A 13924-nucleotide genomic window follows, 5' to 3' on the forward strand; every position below is an offset into this window, starting at 1 on the left:
ATAAAAAGCTGGATTTAGTGCTTCTTAAGAAACAACGTATAGGAATTCCCCTCACCTCCATTGTGTTTCTTCCAAGTAAAGTTGAGTGAAAGATTTTTAACCAGGTGCTATAGCTCTGTGATGTTTGTGTGCCAGAAGCCTTGGCACTGATTGCACTGATTTATTTAAAAACAAAACAGATCATTTTTAGTAAAAATGAAAGATGAAACAGGTTTTAATTATGCAGCCCTTGTTGGCCCAAAATGAGCCAACTGAACCAAAAGAGAATTGAGACTAACAGTAGGTGATTTACAGAAAAGCCCCTGAAGAGACTAATGGATCAACATTTTGAGTAAAAAAAAAAAAAAAAGGTAACATGCCCTGATCAGGCTAGATCACTAAGTACACCTAATTAAATATGCTCATGGGTTTTTTGTGGTTTTTTTGTTTGGGGCTTTTTCCAGTACTCAAGTAAGGATGCCTTAAAACGAGAACTATGGATAAATATATCAAAGTACGGAAGATTGGAGAAGGATCCTTTGGGAAAGCAATACTTGTCAAAGCTAAAGAAGATGGCCAACAGTATGTTATTAAAGAAATAAACATCTCTAAGGTGAGTGATTATTATTAATAAATTCCTGATACATTCTTTATGTATTTCTGTTATAACAAATCATTATTTTCCTTTTGAAGATGTCAAATAAGGAGAGAGAAGAATCAAGGAGAGAAGTTGCTGTTTTGGCTAACATGAAACACCCAAATATTGTCCTGTACAGGGAGTCATTTGAAGGTAAGATGAACTAATACAGTAGAACTTGAAGTAACGTGAGTGACTCTGTGTGCTACTTACTGTACTTAGTCTAAATGTCAGGGAGTTTGCTCTCTTTAATCATTATATTTCATATCTTTATTACTTACTTCAGTTATTTTCCATATTTTTTTCAGAATTTCCATCCACATTTAAAAATAATTGTAGTTCAGGAAAAAGGGCAACAAATAAACAAATATTCATGACTGTATTTTACATGCACTGGTTTTGGTTGATGCTTAAATGAAAGATATTCTCTTGTTTCTCAGGAGCATAAGCCTCCTTGAATATACCTTAGCAACTGGAATGCTCGTGAAGGTTAAATTTGTGTAGGTTAAATTACAGTCCAATTTTGGATATTGATAACTTAGCAAAAGCAGTTTTATGTCCAAGGCTGTTGTCTCAGAGTGCAGTCTTCAGTAACTGCAACCATATCGTTGCTTTTGGAGTTGGAAAAATAGAAGGGACTGTTTACTTCATCAGGCAGTGAAGGAAGGAGAAATACAATTCTACACTGTCTTCACATTGAGAAATGGCCAGAACAGAAAAAAGATTACAAAAACCTATTCTAAAAGTTAAAATATTATTAAAAGCCCCTAAATGTTATTTGAAGTGCTGTTTAGAGATTCTGGTCTCTTTTTCTTTCCTTCCTTTCTGCTGACTTTATTATCTCTTTTGCCTGGGGCTTTCACTTTTTCTTTTCATTAAATTAGATTTTTGTGACATAATCCTATTACACAGACACACTTCTGGTTTATAAATGCACACTGCTTTTTTCATTGTGGTAGAGCTCTGTTAAGACTGTTATTGTCTTCCAAATTATATCCTGCAATCCATAATTCACAAGACTTTGTGTTGCATCTTTATTGCCAGAACACGTTGACTTGAATACATTGAATATAAAGTTTATAGGAGAAAATTATTTCTGCAATAGATGTGCAAGAAATCCAGACTCCTAGAATCATCTTGTAAAATAATACTAATTATAGATGATGATAGCATAACCAAACAGAGAAACAGCTTTCAGGGTTTGATGTTTTGAAAGGCAGATATCAGAATCATTCGGTGGGAGTGAAATTTAAGTGACTTACATGATTCGATTTATTTTAATTCAAAGTTTTGTAAGTGCTGTAAGTGACTAACTTTTTCGTAAAATAGGAGTTCTTTTCCTTTTGAGCAGCATGTGACTGATTTTCTGCAGTTTTTCATCTCTTCTCAAAATCATGCCTAGTATGTGAGTAGTGTAGTTCTTACGCTTTTGGCAAACTTGCAATTTGCTTCTGCCTAATGTGTTTTTTCATCAGTAACTGGGGAAACCATAACTTTGATGAAGTGTATTGTTTGTTCATACCTCCTACTGAAAACTTGCATGGGATTTTTTGAAGTCTCCTGAGATTTCATTCAAAAATGAGAAAATAGTTGTTTCTGTCTCTCATTGTCTGCTGGAAGTTTCCTTACTTTTCTTCTGACTAAAATAAACTGCATGTCTAGTAACCAAGCTGATGGCTGTCATGTTCTGGCAAGTCCAGGTAAAATTCCAAGAAAGAACAAGGCAAATAGAGGAAACTTAAGATCCCTATTTTTGGGGTAGGGGGATCTGTAGGATGCTTGAAAGAAATTTGAAGGTTGGTTTTATATTGCATTCATAAAATGACACCTTTAATTTCATAGTAGATTTGAATGCCGTGTTGGGGCATTGGTTCAGTAGATGTGATTCTTTTCTCTCTGTATTAAAATAGTCCAATGTAACCAAAATGGGAAAATTAGTTGTGAAACTCAAAATAATAAACATATTTTTGCTTGAAGTTTGAAAAAATGGACTAATAAATTATATCTGAAGGTGCATGTGAAAAAGTAAAATTTTTGTTGCTTTTTCTGTGGCTGTGGTGAAGATATTTAGAAAGTTAACTAAAGAACAGTTTTGTTTTTGTCTTTTTTAAATACTTTGTCTTTTACTTTACAGAAAATGGCTGTCTGTACATAGTGATGGATTATTGTGAAGGAGGAGATCTATTTAAAAAGATAAATGCCCAGAAAGGAATCCTATTCTCTGAAGATCAGGTAACAACAAACTGCTGCTATAATGTTTTGTTGCAGGGTAGTTTTTAATGAATTTTAAATTATTTTGGTTATAGTTGCTGTTGCTTAATCTAAAGGAGATTCTCAAATAGTCATTCTTGTTGCTATTGGTCAATGTACTGTCATTAAAAAACCAAACCAAACCAAAACACAAACCAAATAAATAAACAAAACAACTGCACACACACAAAAAAAATACAGGTGGAAGTCCTGGTATCTTACTTGAGATTTTGTCTGTATGTGTAAGATGCTTTTAAAAATTGGATCTCTTGTGAAGGAAACCAAATCTGAGACATGAAAAATACTGAAAGACAGCATGAATATCCTTAAACCTCTGAAAAGATGTAATGGCACAGGATTTTTGTATTGTAATACTGATTTTTGTTTGTTGTAAATATAATATACTTTGTAAGTATAGTAATATGAAATATGGAGTTGGCATTATTCAAAAGTTAATTTTGCCAGTAATAAAAATTTAATATCCTGCTGATATACTTCTAATGCATTTTCTTTTTACACGAAGTTGGTTATAAAATAATTTTAAGTGAAAGGTGAGTGACATTGTTCTGGAAAAAATGACAGGATTGTTCTGGAAAAAATGACAAGATTTTAAATACAGATTTGATTAAATTAAGTAAAAATAAGTTACATAGGATTCAGGGTGGATTTTTTGTTATGACTGACACATTTTTTTGTTTATAAATTGTTTTTATGCTTTTGTGTCTGCATCCAGTAAGATGTCAATTTACCTGAGATTGGAAAGCCAAATATGAAATATTTGGCATATAATTTGTATTTTTTGTAAAAAAAAAAATTGTACATTTTTCTCATTTGACCTCACTTTTACAAGAAAGACTTCAAATGGAAAAGTGAAAATTATGCCTTGCATTGTGCTATGATTTTCTCATGTATGTACTTCTAAGTAGTGAATGTAAAACTATTATTCACATTGCAAAGTTCTTGTCATTAGTCACTTCTGAAATTGTGATTTTTGCAGAAAAGGGCATTGTTGATTTGTTCATAATTTTCTAGTTAGGTTGTTGCTTTTCTCATCAGAATCTACTTTGTAGAATTTATGCTTTTGAGGTAAGATACACAAAATTACTACATGTAAAAAGTAAGTGTTTCTGTGAACATCAGTAGGGCTTTCTAGGACTCTTGGTTGATTAACTGAGTGCAAGAAAACTTGTATTGGCTACAGCAAAAATACAATTTTTTAGTGTGCAAGTTCCACATCTTAGGAATTTTAACCAGTCAAATCCATATTAAGTTTTTAATTATTCTGTGGGATTAATGAAGCAGGTAAGGGGGGTTGGAAAGTAAAATCTGTAGCTATAATTGAAGTATGATTTAATAATATCATATAAGTGGGGAAGTTTTCAGATAAATTACAAAGTTGATGTTGCATTTTCTTTTATTAATAGATTCTGGATTGGTTTGTACAAATCTGTTTAGCACTAAAACACATACACGATAGAAAAATTTTGCATCGGGACATAAAGTCACAGGTATGTAAGTGGCTGGTTTTCTACTGAATTGTATTTCAAAGTGATTGCATTCTTATCTTCCTAGTTTTTTTCATGGAAACATTTCTAATACTGGAAACACTTCTTCAGCCTGCAGGGGATTTATGTATTTGTACAAGTGGATGAGGCTATTTGATGAAACTGCAAGTGTTACTCATGTATTTATGTATGGGGACAGAAAAGGTTATGTTTGACGGTGTGAAGTAGTGAAGTAATGTTTTCTCATATTAATGAAGTAGGACTTGTGTAAGTCTGGTGTTCCATAGTAGTCAATTGCAGTGACTTGGGGGATGGAATGGTAGAAAACTTTCTTCTTCTCAAAACACATAGAGAAAAAAAGTGTGCAATTGTATGAATATTTTAATTAACAGACTTCTTAACATTTCTGTACCAAGAATATATTTTTAACCAAAGATGGAACAATACAGCTGGGAGATTTTGGAATTGCCAGAGTTCTGAACAGGTAACTCCTTTTTGATACTGTTTTTCCTCTGACTTAATTTAAATTGCTTTGATCAAGGAAAACACAATCTGTGCACTTCATGTGAGTTAACCAATTAATATCCATCCTTATTTTTGTCTTAGCACTGCAGAGTTGGCACGCACTTGCATAGGAACACCGTACTATTTGTCGCCTGAAATATGTCAGAACAAGCCTTACAACAATAAAAGGTACTAACAAGGATTTTATTAAATATTTGTGGTAAAAGAAGAAAATTAGTTCATTTAGGAATCTAAAGCTGTTGTAGTCCAGTGATGGTGAATATCTGTTGGTTTGTCTCTTACCCAAGTAGGTACTGAGCTTCACTGTAGGGGTGGTACCTTAGTAGGCCTTCAGTAGAAAGCAATGTCATGGAGAGATGACTTAGCCTAATGCTCCAAGTTCTAGATGTGTTCTTAATTGTGGCTCTACTTTTGCCCATGTGCACAATGTTTGTACTACCTTCATTTATGCATTACCCGTGTGAAGCTCTATTAAGTATGAAATGCAGCAATTTTATTATCCAAGCACATGATGTGCATCAATGGGTGCTCAGCTTGCTCCGGATAACAAAGCCATACACATACCTCGCTTGCACCTTTGCTCCCCTGGCAGCAGCCTGTACTTGGTAACAGTGTCCCCAGTGTAATTAAAAGCCTGTTAGTAAATTACCTTTCCATTGCACCAAGCTGTTGCATTCACTGATGTGAGTGCCTTACTTCAATGGATTTCTTAAGAGATAAAAATTATTACAAATCCTTCCCCTTCATTTCTTCTACATTGGGTTTATTATTCAATGGTGTTCTAACCAAATCCTGTAATAATAGAGGGTAAGTTTAGTCACTGCTAAACAGAATAAATTGACTTTGAGAATTTGCTGGATTAGGTGTTGAGGTTTTCTTGGACTTTGTTTAATTCAAAGACCTCAGGCAAACATATATATTTAAATGAAAAAAGCCTTTGTCCATATTTCGTCTAATTTCTGTGGCTGAGATGGTTCTAAATTAGAAGCCAAAATAGCATCATCTGGTTTTCAGGTGGCCTTATTTAGGTTGATGAATTGGGTTTGGGGTTTTTGTTTCCTTTGGGTTTTGCAGGTTGTAAGTCTGTAGAGGGGGGCTTGTACACACTCAAAAATCCACCCTTTTCCTCTTCAGAGATAGACTTCACAGATATAAGTTACTTGGCAATGTTAATCTTGAACTATGTTTTAAAGTAATGTGTTCTTTTTGATTTAGTGATATCTGGGCCCTTGGTTGTGTTCTCTATGAAATGTGTACACTTAAACATGCGGTGAGTAGAAACTTTGTGTGTCTATAAAAGAACAGAAATTTCAAACAGAATTTATTTCTGATGTTAGGCAGATACTTTTTAGTTGATGAAAGACTTTCATGGTAGCTGTTTGAAAATCCTTCAGAATTTTCATCTCCACTTCTTGTGCCAGCCAACATTTTTCATTGGTGTTTTGTTTCATGCCGATCTCTCAGATATCTCTGAGATATCTTTTATTTTTAATGGATTGTATTAGCTAAAAAAATTATTAGGTGTTGTAACAAAGGGTACTAGCAATAGTGAGGGGCCTTTGTGGGTTTTCTGGTTGTTTAGTTTGGGGGTTTTGTTGTTGTTGTTTGGAGTTTTTGGTTGGTTGGGTTGGGTTTTATTCCCAAAAAAGCTTGAATTCATTGAAAGCTTCATTGAAAGTCTGAATTTGGATTCTGCTGTTTTGCAAATGGATTAATGTATTTCTGTTTAGAACAGAAATAGTGCTTAGCAAAAACTGCCAAGGTGGAAAAGCTGCCTTTTTCCAATTTTTTCTTCTTCTATCTATGTGTGTGCGTAGTTTGAAGAGTGTTTTCATCATCCATTTTTTCAGTTAGGAAGGGAATAAAATTTTTGTGGGTTTTCCTGTCCTGTTTTGGAGTCTTTTGTGGATTTTATTTTATTTGGAGCTTTTTTAGTAGCTATTTTTATTAAAAGAAAACTATTACACCAATAGGAAAATTGTAAGAAATATTTTCAAGAGATAAGAATTTAATTTCATTTCAAGCTTTTTTAATTTCTTCTTGCTTAGTCTTTTATGTGACAACACTGCTAACAATGTTTAATTTCTGAGAGTTGATGTCAACAATTTGTTTTCTGTAAGCTGGGTGATGCATATTGTTTTCTTTTTATTGTACAAAGGAATTGAAATGGTGCCCTCTGTTACCTGAGCTTAAACTGAAGTCTGAGTATTCCCTTGGATTTCACCATGAATGAGTGTGAACACTTTACATACTGTAATTTGAAATGGGGGTTTGCTAAAAAAAGGCAGAAGGCGTGTTGTGGTTCAAAGCCTTTGGAAGATGAGATCAAGCAAATAATTATTTTTTCTTTCATTATATATCATTGTCAGTCTAGATCTGGAGGGAAATAATTGCTTCTTAGCAACATTTATGTCTCCATAGTATGAAATACCTGTACTGTGATGTATTTTTAATTGGAATGCTAGGCAACAGATTATTTTGAACTGCTGGTGTTGACCTTGACCTTGTGTATGTTGAGGCAAAGAAGGGGCACTCTTAGTTTGGTTTCCTCATCATCTGTATTTTCAGCCTTGCATGTGGACAGGTGATAGGAATAACTGTTTTATTCCTTGTGATACAGTTTGAAGCCGGTAACATGAAGAACTTGGTCCTGAAGATAATATCTGGACCTTTTCCTCCTGTTTCTATGCATTACTCCTATGACCTACGTAATCTGCTGTCACAGCTGTTTAAAAGGAATCCTAGGAACAGACCATCGGTAAACTCCATATTGGAGAAAAACTTTTTAGCCAAACGGGTTGAAAAATTTCTCACACCAGAGGTATGGAGTTAGTTTTAATTCTAACTTTGCTTTTTCTTTATTCTGCTGTTATTATATTACATGGAAAACTGGAATAATGGTATTCCCTAGAGCTCTTATAGACAGGGTCAGTTGAAGAAAAAGTAGTTTTACCATGAGCTGTAAAAGAAGGTCTCGAAGTATTAAGTGTTTGGTAGTTTCCATAAGTAAATCTAAAGTGACATGTTCTGAAGTGCATTGCTTTGTGTGTTTTTCTATGTCGTGAGGAATCACAACAGATTATTTGTTTAAATACATATCTTTTCATAAAATGCTGCTGTCAGTTATTTCAGCATTGTTGCTGTATAGAATTTCTTCAATCCATTTTTTGTTTGTAATTTGGAATGGCCTGAGAACCTTTTCCTGAAAATAAATAATCTTTATATTTCTTGAGGTTTAAATGTGTCACTTGTATATACCCTCAATGAAGTTGCTTCCTATTATGTTTAAAGTCTATTAATGTAATTTGATATCTAATAATGTCCTTTTAATATGAATCTAGTCAAAAGAGGTCAAGATTAACAAGTGAATAGTAGTACTGATATGAGGTAAATAAATATAGAAGAGAAAGGACACAGAGGAAGCACAGTAAAAATAATTCTAATAGGTTCTAACTCACAACTAAAGAAATGTCATTAAAAGGCCATATATAATTGGAATTTCTATTGTGCTGAAGTAGACTTTCAGCTTACTTCAGACTGAAGTACCAAAGAAAGGTAAAATTCAGAAATCTTTACGGATAAGTTTGTTTTAACATTTGCAACAGTAATAGTTTGATCTGATTTTATTTCCAGTATCTAGAATGGATATGAAATTTTTATTTGGAGTTAATCAGTGAAAGTATAATTAGTAACAGGCTCTCTCTATCACCAGATGGTGGTACTAATTTGTCCTAGATTGAGTATGAATACTTAGGCACAGTTTTTCCAACTGTACCACTGCTGTGTTTAACTTAGAGTTGCCATCTCGTATTTAAAACAACAATAAAAAACCCCACACAGAAAGCACCTTTTACTAAATGTATCAATGTGGTACGTTCATATTCAGCAGGAGGTGGTCATTCTTTGACACAGTTGTGGTGCTTATTTTCTTTTGGTATCATCCAGGGCTAATGCTGTTGTCCTCTGTTTTCTTTAGTCTAAGCTTAAAAATTATTTCATACTTGACATCTTTGGGATGAAGATGTTGCTATTGCTGAAATCCCATATTTAAATGTCAGGAAATCAGTCTTCCAGTTTTATGTAAATTCTTTCTTAAGCTTCATAGTTACTAAGTTGCATTAAAGCGGAGATCTAAATTAGCATCAATTTTTAGAAAGGAGAGAGGGCTCTTTGAAAGATACTGAAGAGTCAGGTTTCTGTTTTGTCAGTAAAGGTGTTATCATGGAAACATACTTCAGTTACCACAGCTTACCACTCAAAACCTTCAAGATCATTGAAATACCATTATAAGAGACTAGAGGAAACTGCGTTGACTTCTGGCTTTCAGAATCTTTGATGCCAGACTCTACAGATTAAAAATTTGCTCTGTCATTGTTTGCAGAGTCCTAAGTTCTGCACTTTGGTTCTTGTTTTGGGGTTTTTTTTATGGGTTAACTCCTCAGCGTCCATTGTAACTGACTGGTCCAAATCAAAGGAATCTTACGGGTAGTTCAAGATTCTGTAAAAACTATTCCTGAACTGGATGAAGTTTCATTCATCCTTGCCGCTCTTCCTTGAATAGTTTTGATTTCTGTTATATAGGTTTTGAGGTTTTTGGTTCAGAACTACCTAAAATATTTAAGATGATGGCCTGTTAATATTTGAATATTCTTTGTCTAGTCTCAAATTTTTCTCCCCAGTAAGACTGCTTTCCATATTATATTATGCTAATTTGATATGCCTGACAGTGCACCATATATGTTTCTCCAGATATCCATATATGTAATAATTTTCTTATCTTGAAAAGGATAGCAACACTTTAAAACCGTAAACATTTTTAAAGAACTATTTTTTTTGCACAAGCCGTATGAGAAATTGGGGTGAACTTTGGCAGCTACTCAAAAATTGAAAATGAATTATGCAGTAAAATTGTGTTGATGCTCACATGAACTTTCTTCTAGATTCTTAGCTAGTTAATAAATGAGATAACATGTGCCACCCAGAAGTCAGACTAAATTGCTTTTTAAAATTACTTGAGAAATTATGCTAAAAATGTTTGAAAATACTGTAGCTTCATATTTTTGTTAGTAATACTGGATTCAATGCATCAAGTTGAGTATTCATTTAAATGTAATTTACAGTAAATGCTCTTAATTAGATGCTTATTGCTAATGGCACACTTGTGTGAAAATGAGTTCTTCATAGCTTTGGTCACAGGTACTACTGACTAACTCTTCAACTTGTTTAGCTTATTGCAGAAGAATTCAGTCACAAAATTTTCCACAAGTTTGGACCACATGCTTCACCAGGTAAGTTAGTCTACACTGCTTTTGCTTTCAGCTCTGTCAAGACTATGTATATAGCTATGTTCTTTTACTAAGCATATTTTTTTTTTGGTGTGTTCTCATACCTGACTGTAGAATTTTCAGGAAGAAAAGAGAGATTAAGTAATTTCCTCCCCTCCCCTGGGGAGCTGGATATATGTTGGGTACCAATAACACAAATACAAGCTATGAGCCTGTAATATATTAAGTGTATTTTTTTCTTCTTGCTACACTTCCAAAACTTAAGGAGACAGTGTAGACTTCAAATAATGGGACTAATTCATATGTGATGATTGTATGACTTATTTTTATCCCTTCATTATGACAAATGGCTAATGAGAAGTACGATTTGTTTAAAAAAACGCAGGAGTTTTCATTAGAGATTCCAAGATAAAGCCCTGGCTTTACTGTAATTCAGTTAAATTTCTGCTAGTGTTAACAAAGATTAATTCTGTCAAGATGGTCTTACTTCATTTTACTGCATTAGTTTGGGGTTTTTTTTCCCCTAGATTTCCTTCTCAATTATTTTATTTTCTTGTAATTATTTGATGCTCTGGCAAGGTTTTTGTTATCTTTTGATAATGTTGTTGTCCTTCTGTTCTGCAGTAAGAGAGCCCTGCTAGCCCAGAATCAAACCCACAATATTGGTGTGTATTCAGGACCTCTATGGGGAAAACAATGTCCCTAAAGGCCATTGAAGCTCTTCTAGAACTCATCTTCTGCTGACATTAGCATTGCAGGTTTCAATGCAGTGTTGTTAGTGGATACAGGCCTGTCTCTCCATTCCATTAGGAAACCTCTTTCCCTGTGTGCATTACCACCATGCAGTAAAGCAAGGCAACTGAATTGTCAGTTATCCACCTTGAAGGCTTAAGATTTAAAAGCATGGGAATTGTTTTCTTCTATTTCTTATCAAATATCAAACTTAGACAAGCTAATGCATCAGCTTATGTGAATCAAATGTTAGCAGTTTGTTATGGGTTCAGGAGGATGCTCACGCACAAAAAACCTGAAACCCAACTGTGACTGCAAAACAAATTTCCTTTTATTATTACCAGTAGCAAAGAATATGTACTGACCCCCTGGTTCCTGCAAAGCCACTGGGCAGGAGAAGGATGTGGAGAGCATGGTGCTCCTGCAGGAGGCACAGGCAGGCAGTGCATCTTCAGGGTGTCCCCTGGATCCACAGAGTCTGCATCTCGTTGTTGCCACCCCTCCACCCCAGAACCACACCTCATGGTTTCTCCTCAGGAGTGGAGTTTTTCCAGTTGCAATGTCATCTCACTTCTGGCCAGGACGTGAGATGAGGCCACAGAGAATGGTGATCCCACCTCCATGCTAACAACAGCTCCATTGTGCATTGTTCCTCTTTCACAGGTTAAGTTCCCACCAGTTACACAGTGAAGTTTTCTTCATTGTCCTGTTGATGTGCACTAGAGCAGACCAAATATGCCAGGGCCTTAGACACGACTTCGGCCCCTGACACACAGTTCACCTGTTTTTCTCCAGTTTTGCTCTTCTAAGACTTTGGGAAAGGGAAATACGATAAACACTGGCCAGTCTGGGTATCTCAAAACCACAGGTTTTTTATTGAGAGGGTTTGTTTTTTTTTCTTTTCAGCTAAAAGACCAGTTCAAGAGCAAACACTGACTTCAGTTGCACCAGCTCAGAAAATTACCAAACCTTCTGCAAAATACGGAGTGCCTTTAACTATCAGGAAGTCTTGTGGTGCACCTAAAAAGCCGAATGAGAAAAAGCCATTGACCAAAATTAGACAGGTAAGAAGCTAAGTTAGTTAAATTGAGCTGTTTTGTTCATATTTTATTTAAATACTATGCCTTCCTTTTCAAAATGTCTTGGTATGTGGACATGCCTCATGCAACTGCAGAGAAATTAGAACTAGTAGTTTAAATGCTTGGCTTGCTTCATTACTGATTTTTTGTTTAGTTGGTTTTAAGATAATTTTTGTAAACTCCACCTTTAGGCTTGGGTTTTAATTCCAAGGCTGAATTACATTTGTGTGTTTTCGTTTGCTTTGTTGGTGTTAACCACTCTTAGAAATATTGGAAGCCTGTCACATATACCATAATCATTGACACTGGATAGGAACCTATGCATCTTTTTTCATTGTTCCAAAATAATTTGAAATTTTCAGATAATCTTTTTCTAGCCATTTTATAAAGTGTTGTCAGACATAGAAACTGTGTAATTGAAATAGGAATTTTCCAGATTTAATTCCACGATCTAATGAGAGAGTTTTCTGTATATTGTCATAGAGTACTTCTGATCTTTCTTCCTGTTGTCTTCTCTGTATTCCTTATTACATAAAACTTTTATTCTCTCTCTCTTTATTCCATTAATTACTGCCTGATCAGGAGTTGTTTTTGCTACAGCTAGTATTAAGCTATATGCACATGCCAAACAACTAGCAACCAAGAGGCTGGCTGCTTCTTCAGGAAGAGAAATAGTTCAGATTTTCTTCTGAATAAGTAACATGGTTGTTGTGGAGGTTGGGGAAATTTTTGCCTTCTCCCATGAAACTTCTGGGAGTGTAATACTAAGACCTCTATTCATCTGTCAAAGTTGTAGGTGGATAGAAATTTATCCTTGAAATACAAATTATCTGTCAAGTTCAATAGTTAGCAGAGGTTTAGAGAAAAGCTTATTGATCACACAAGCCTTGTTGGCTTATGAGCCAGTTTGAAAAAGCAAGAAGGGAGAGTGTGGACTTCTTTTGTGTCCTTATGAAATCATGAGGTCTGTGTGTTTTAAGGCTTAGTTGCAAAACCATCTATGGGTCTTTGTCATGGGTTTCACCAGCCAACATTGATCCAACTTGCCCTGAGACTTAATGTGGCAGACAAGAGACTGAGGAAATATGCTCTTTCCACATGGAAGAAGTCAGTGGTGCTGCTATTTTAAAACAGCCTTTTTGTGAATTTTTCCTAGTGATAAGATGCAGGATAGAAGCAATGGCTGCAGCTTAATATAAATTGTCTTCTCTGAATCTGATCTTGCAGCTCTTAGATGGCTTTTCAGAGGAGCATGCAACCATCGTCTCTTTTATTTGGTAATAGTACATAAACATTATGTTATTACAAATCTCAAAAGGTTTCTAAATTCTTGTGATACTTGATTTTAAAGTACCCATTTGACAGGATTGCATGTTGTTAAATGAAAATACTGTGAATCTCTGTGCTCTAGTATGGTCAGAAAAAAAAAGCTTTAAAAGTAATGATGGCTTTTTTGAGAAGAGTAAACAGCACATTTTATTAATTATAGCTGCTTCTTTAGCAGGTATTCAGTGGTGACTGTGTTGTCATAAGTAACAAGAACCTTAGAGTTGGAGCCAAGCAAAGTACCAAACAAAAGAGCCCTAGGATAACCTACAAATCTTTCTCCAAATAAGAGAATCTTAATACCTAGACCCCCTCAATGAGTTACTATAAAGAAAAGATTGTAATGAAAAGTGATACTACCAGAGAAGAAATTTAAAACAAAGCAGATTTAAAAATCACTCTCTTCAGCTTTTGAAGAGCTTTTAGTACAGGATGAACATGAAATCATCTTTTTTCAAACTGAGCAAAAGCCAAGTCCATAGCAAGAATGACAAAATATAACCTTCAAACCTTTCCTCCTCATCTTTTTTTCCCCAGACATTATATAGCAGTGATTTTTATTTTTTTTTTTAATCTTCATGGACATATACCAGCAATTGGATCAAC

The 13924-nt window shown here is 34.6% G+C and overlaps 1 protein-coding gene across 1 annotated transcript in view; it reads left to right on the forward strand.

Annotated features, from left to right (window-relative positions):
• Positions 1–450: 450 nt before the first annotated feature.
• The window catches only part of NEK1 (NIMA related kinase 1), a 39844-nt gene continuing 26370 nt past the window's right edge, over positions 451–13924 (forward strand). Inside the window, exons 1-10 of the mRNA XM_062492851.1 lie at positions 451–592; positions 673–769; positions 2751–2848; positions 4291–4374; positions 4788–4855; positions 4978–5064; positions 6112–6166; positions 7517–7717; positions 10124–10184; positions 11820–11977. Of these exons, the coding sequence (XP_062348835.1) occupies positions 476–592; positions 673–769; positions 2751–2848; positions 4291–4374; positions 4788–4855; positions 4978–5064; positions 6112–6166; positions 7517–7717; positions 10124–10184; positions 11820–11977 (1026 nt within the window). The 5' untranslated portion in view covers positions 451–475. The remainder of the gene's footprint in view (positions 593–672; positions 770–2750; positions 2849–4290; positions 4375–4787; positions 4856–4977; positions 5065–6111; positions 6167–7516; positions 7718–10123; positions 10185–11819; positions 11978–13924) is intronic.

This window comes from Cinclus cinclus, chromosome 5 (genome assembly GCF_963662255.1).
Source record: "Cinclus cinclus chromosome 5, bCinCin1.1, whole genome shotgun sequence".
NCBI classification, from domain to species: Eukaryota; Metazoa; Chordata; class Aves; order Passeriformes; family Cinclidae; genus Cinclus; species Cinclus cinclus.